The sequence below is a fragment of the Eimeria mitis genome, genomic scaffold (genome assembly GCF_000499745.2).
Source record: "Eimeria mitis Houghton genomic scaffold, Emh_scaff435, whole genome shotgun sequence".
In the NCBI taxonomy this organism is placed as follows: Eukaryota; Apicomplexa; class Conoidasida; order Eucoccidiorida; family Eimeriidae; genus Eimeria; species Eimeria mitis.
The window spans coordinates 13,554-17,095 of record NW_013572667.1 but is presented as its reverse complement, the minus strand read 5'-3'; the positions used below and the strand labels follow the sequence as shown (position 1 = coordinate 17,095).

Genomic DNA, 3,542 nt, shown 5'->3' with positions numbered 1-3,542 from the left:
GTGTATTACAGACAGCGAACCCGCCATCTGATTCAACTTCTTCTCTGTGGCAAGTACGCCCAGTGTTGAGCAGCAGCTTCGCTCCTCTTGACCCCAGCAGCTCTCCCTCATCCTCTTCATCTTCTTCTTCTTCTTCTTCTTCTTCTTCTTCTTCTTCTGTTGCTTTTGGTGCTGGCGTGGCTGTTCCCTGTGGCGGCNTCTTCTTCTTCTTCTTCTTCTTCTTCTTCTGTTGCTTTTGGTGCTGGCGTGGCTGTTCCCTGTGGCGGCCGCGTGACGCTGCAACATATCACCAGCCAGGCGGCGCTGCGGGCAGCAAAGGCGGAGGCGCCGCTGTCTTCTAACTATGAAGTAAAACAAAACTTCTTTTCTTCTTCTTTTGCTTTTGTTTCGTGTTGTTTATATTTCATCTTTTTCCTTTTATCGTTGGGTGTTTCTTTCTCTTTCTTTGTTTTTTTGTTTTGTTCTATTTCGTTTGTATTTCGTCTGTCCTTTTTTTTTCTGATTTTTTATGATTTTGTTTGGTGCGTTTTCTTCGACTTCGTTGTGTTTTTGTTTGTTTCGTAATTAGTTTCTCTCCTCTTCATTTGTTGTTTTGTCTGTTTTTTTATTTGTTTTCCGCTGTGCCCTCCTACATTCCTTATCTTGCGCTCCTTCTCTCGCAGTTTCTTCTTGTTTTCTTCTTAGCTTTCCGTTTGTTATTGTTTTCATTCCTAGACGACCCGTTTCTTCGTCGTTACATTCTTCTCTCTCTGTGTTGTTGTGCTGGTAGTTTATATAGCATAGTGTTGTTTTGTGTTGTATATGCAGGTTAGCGCCTCCTCGGGCTCTGAGGGCCCCGAGTCTGTCTTCATCGTTGAGTGCGCCAACGAGAAAGATGTATGGCGGGCGGGGGCCCCCGTCAAGCTGAAGAACCTTCTCCTGGGCTCAGCTCTGCAGGCGTCCAAGCAGCACGTGTGCGCATCAACAACACACCCTTTCTCTCGTCTTCACTCTGCTGAATTATAGGGCTATAATAAGAGGAATAGTATTTACTGTTTAGTAATATATTCGTCGTAGTAGTAATTTTCAACAATAGCACAGGTAGAAGCTAGGGATAGCCTGACGAGAAGCATCAGCAGTGTCGGTTTGTTTTCTTTCTCTTCTCCTGGCTTGCCTCTTCATCTCTGTTTGTTTTTTTGTCTGCAGTATTCTGTTGCGTGTTTATATATGGATGCTCTCTATCTTTTGTTAGTCGTTGGTGCCTTTGTGCATGCTTGTTTGTTTGTTTTAGTTTCTTCGCCTCCTTTTTTTCCGTTTTCTCTGCTTCATGGTATTTTTTCCTTTTTCTACTGGTTTTCTTTATTTTTGTCTATTTCTGCACAGCTTTTCGTACAACAACTGCGGTCGGGGCTGCCCAATAGCGAGCCATTTGGAGGTTTCTGTGTTGAAGGGTAAGCCTTCGTCTTGGTCGTGGAGCAAACCTGAAGACAGTTGGTTGGCGCAGCCGCATTTGTTGTTCTTATCAGAAGCAGAAACAGCAGAAACGGAGCCCAGAGATGAACTTTAAAGATGCCCCCTTCTTCATCCTCTCCTCCTCTACCTCCTGCTGCAGTGCTGCAGACGACTCAGAATTAACAACAGCAGCACCCGATAAGACGAAGGCCACGGCTGTGTCGGGCTTTGCCTTCGTTGTATTGAAGGCGAAAGACACAGCGGCATCCCTTCCGCAGGAAGAACTGACCTCCTTCATACTGGTGTAGGTCAGAAGCCCATAGGGCTCTTCAGTCGTCTCTGCATTATATAGAAATAAACCAACGGCATCTCAGATGACGGCGTCAGCAGCGTTGGTTGAAATCGTTGTTAAAACTGCGAACCCGCAACAAATAGAAAGAGAAGAAAAGCCGCTGGAACAATCTGCTTCAGACAGATAATAAATGCACTTTGTCCAACACAACAATTTCATCCCCTTTTTTTATTATTAGTACGCGACTACGCTACACTGGTGAATCCCCCCGGGCTCGCTGTGAAGTGGAGTCGCACGCTTTTATGAATGTTCTTTAATAAATTAATTAATTCCTCCACTCAAATACCGCCGCCAACATGAAGAATAAACATTTAACCGACAAATCCAAGTAAACTTCAAATTGTTGAATTGCTGTATCGTCGCTGTTCAACTCTCTCCCAGCAAACCTGCACGCTACACGCAGCTTGAGGTAGACTTGGCCGGTGATAGGGAAGATAAATCTTCAAATGACATGTACAGGACCGTGCAGCTCTAAACGCCCACCTCCAGTCCTTCCGCCGTGGGCGGCCAACGAAGGAACCGTGCTGCAAAACCGCAGAATGTAGAACTTCTTCACCAAGGAAGGGCAATTCAAACTATTTTCTCTTTTATTCATGTCGCTTTCACTGTCTATTCGGACATTTATAAGCAATGCAGCCAGGTCGGTTGTTCGGCATTCCACTGACCAAGTGAGAACCCAGTGAACAGTGGCGTGACTCCTTTTCCTTTTAACCTGCACCGCAGCTAGAAACTACAAAGAATAGTGCTACAACTTGGAACATCTTATGTCTACACCTGAACATTACTGCTATCTGAATGCTGAGCGTAGTACAACGCACAGTAGCAACAGGTTTCAAGAACCTGCTGTTTACGGACGTTTAGACACGTAGTACAGCAACAAACTGAACGCATTCAACAGAGCAATCCAAGTGGACCGCTACGCTGACCTTGCTTATTGGCATATCATCTCTACGTACTAGTACTGCTTAGCAAATTTAGAAGAGCATACACTATAGCCTGTGCTCTTAATTAATTCAAGTGTCTCCAACATCAGGAATACGATGATTCCCCCATTAGGCGGGTTTTAGGGAACGGCACAAAGGAATCTGACCTGCATGTTCTACGTTTTTCTCGATGTTCAGCAGACGGTGCGAAGCATAGACTAAGCCGAAGAGGTTTAAGCCAACCACACTGCATACAATGTCGGGAGAGACGAAACCTTAAACAGAGGGTCCGTTTGTGAGAAATGACAAAGTTAGCCAACTACCCGCCTCCTCTGTTGACTCAGGGCAGCGAACACAATCCGGCTAACCGGTTTCAGCGCGTTTCACCAGAGAAGGAAAAAGAATGCGTGCAAAAGGTTTGCAGAACGCCTTGAAGCATGACATCATGGGTAAAAAAAATTCAAAACGAGAAGACAGCTAAAGCTTTGAGTTGGTGCGCGAGAATAAATGACGCATATGTGTGGCCAGTATACAAGGTATAGTGGGGGCTATTATCCTCATGCATGAGCTCCTCTAAGATTTGCGGATATTGCTTGCGCTTCATTTGGCTGCAATACTGGTAGAATTTTGTGGAGGAACTTGACAAAGCAGTCAACTGTCGTGGTGATGGAGATCCTGCACGGCTCCTCCTCCTCTTCTTCGTCGGGGCACCGGGTAGACCTAGGCGGCTTGGTTGAAGAGCTTGTGGGGTGTGTGGTTGTAGGGTGCGTGGTTGAAGGGTGTGTGGTTGTGGGGCGCGTGGTTGAGGGGTGTGTGGTTGTGGGGCGCGTGGTTGA

At 46.0% G+C, this 3,542-nt stretch overlaps 2 protein-coding genes across 2 annotated transcripts in view; both read left to right on the top strand.

Annotated features, from left to right (window-relative positions):
• EMH_0012180 (uncharacterized protein) overlaps positions 1 to 1,739 on the top strand; it is a gene marked incomplete at both ends in the record, with an annotated part of 2,491 nt that extends 752 nt beyond the window's left edge. The window contains 3 exons of the mRNA XM_013499466.1: positions 808 to 953; positions 1,363 to 1,430; positions 1,600 to 1,739. Coding sequence (XP_013354920.1) covers positions 808 to 953; positions 1,363 to 1,430; positions 1,600 to 1,739 — 354 coding nt within the window. The remainder of the gene's footprint in view (positions 1 to 807; positions 954 to 1,362; positions 1,431 to 1,599) is intronic.
• Positions 1,740 to 2,877: 1,138 nt separating this feature from the next.
• The window catches only part of EMH_0012170 (uncharacterized protein), a gene marked incomplete at both ends in the record, with an annotated part of 2,720 nt that continues 2,055 nt past the window's right edge, over positions 2,878 to 3,542 (top strand). The window contains 3 exons of the mRNA XM_013499465.1: positions 2,878 to 2,910; positions 3,051 to 3,122; positions 3,470 to 3,515. Coding sequence (XP_013354919.1) covers positions 2,878 to 2,910; positions 3,051 to 3,122; positions 3,470 to 3,515 — 151 coding nt within the window. The remainder of the gene's footprint in view (positions 2,911 to 3,050; positions 3,123 to 3,469; positions 3,516 to 3,542) is intronic.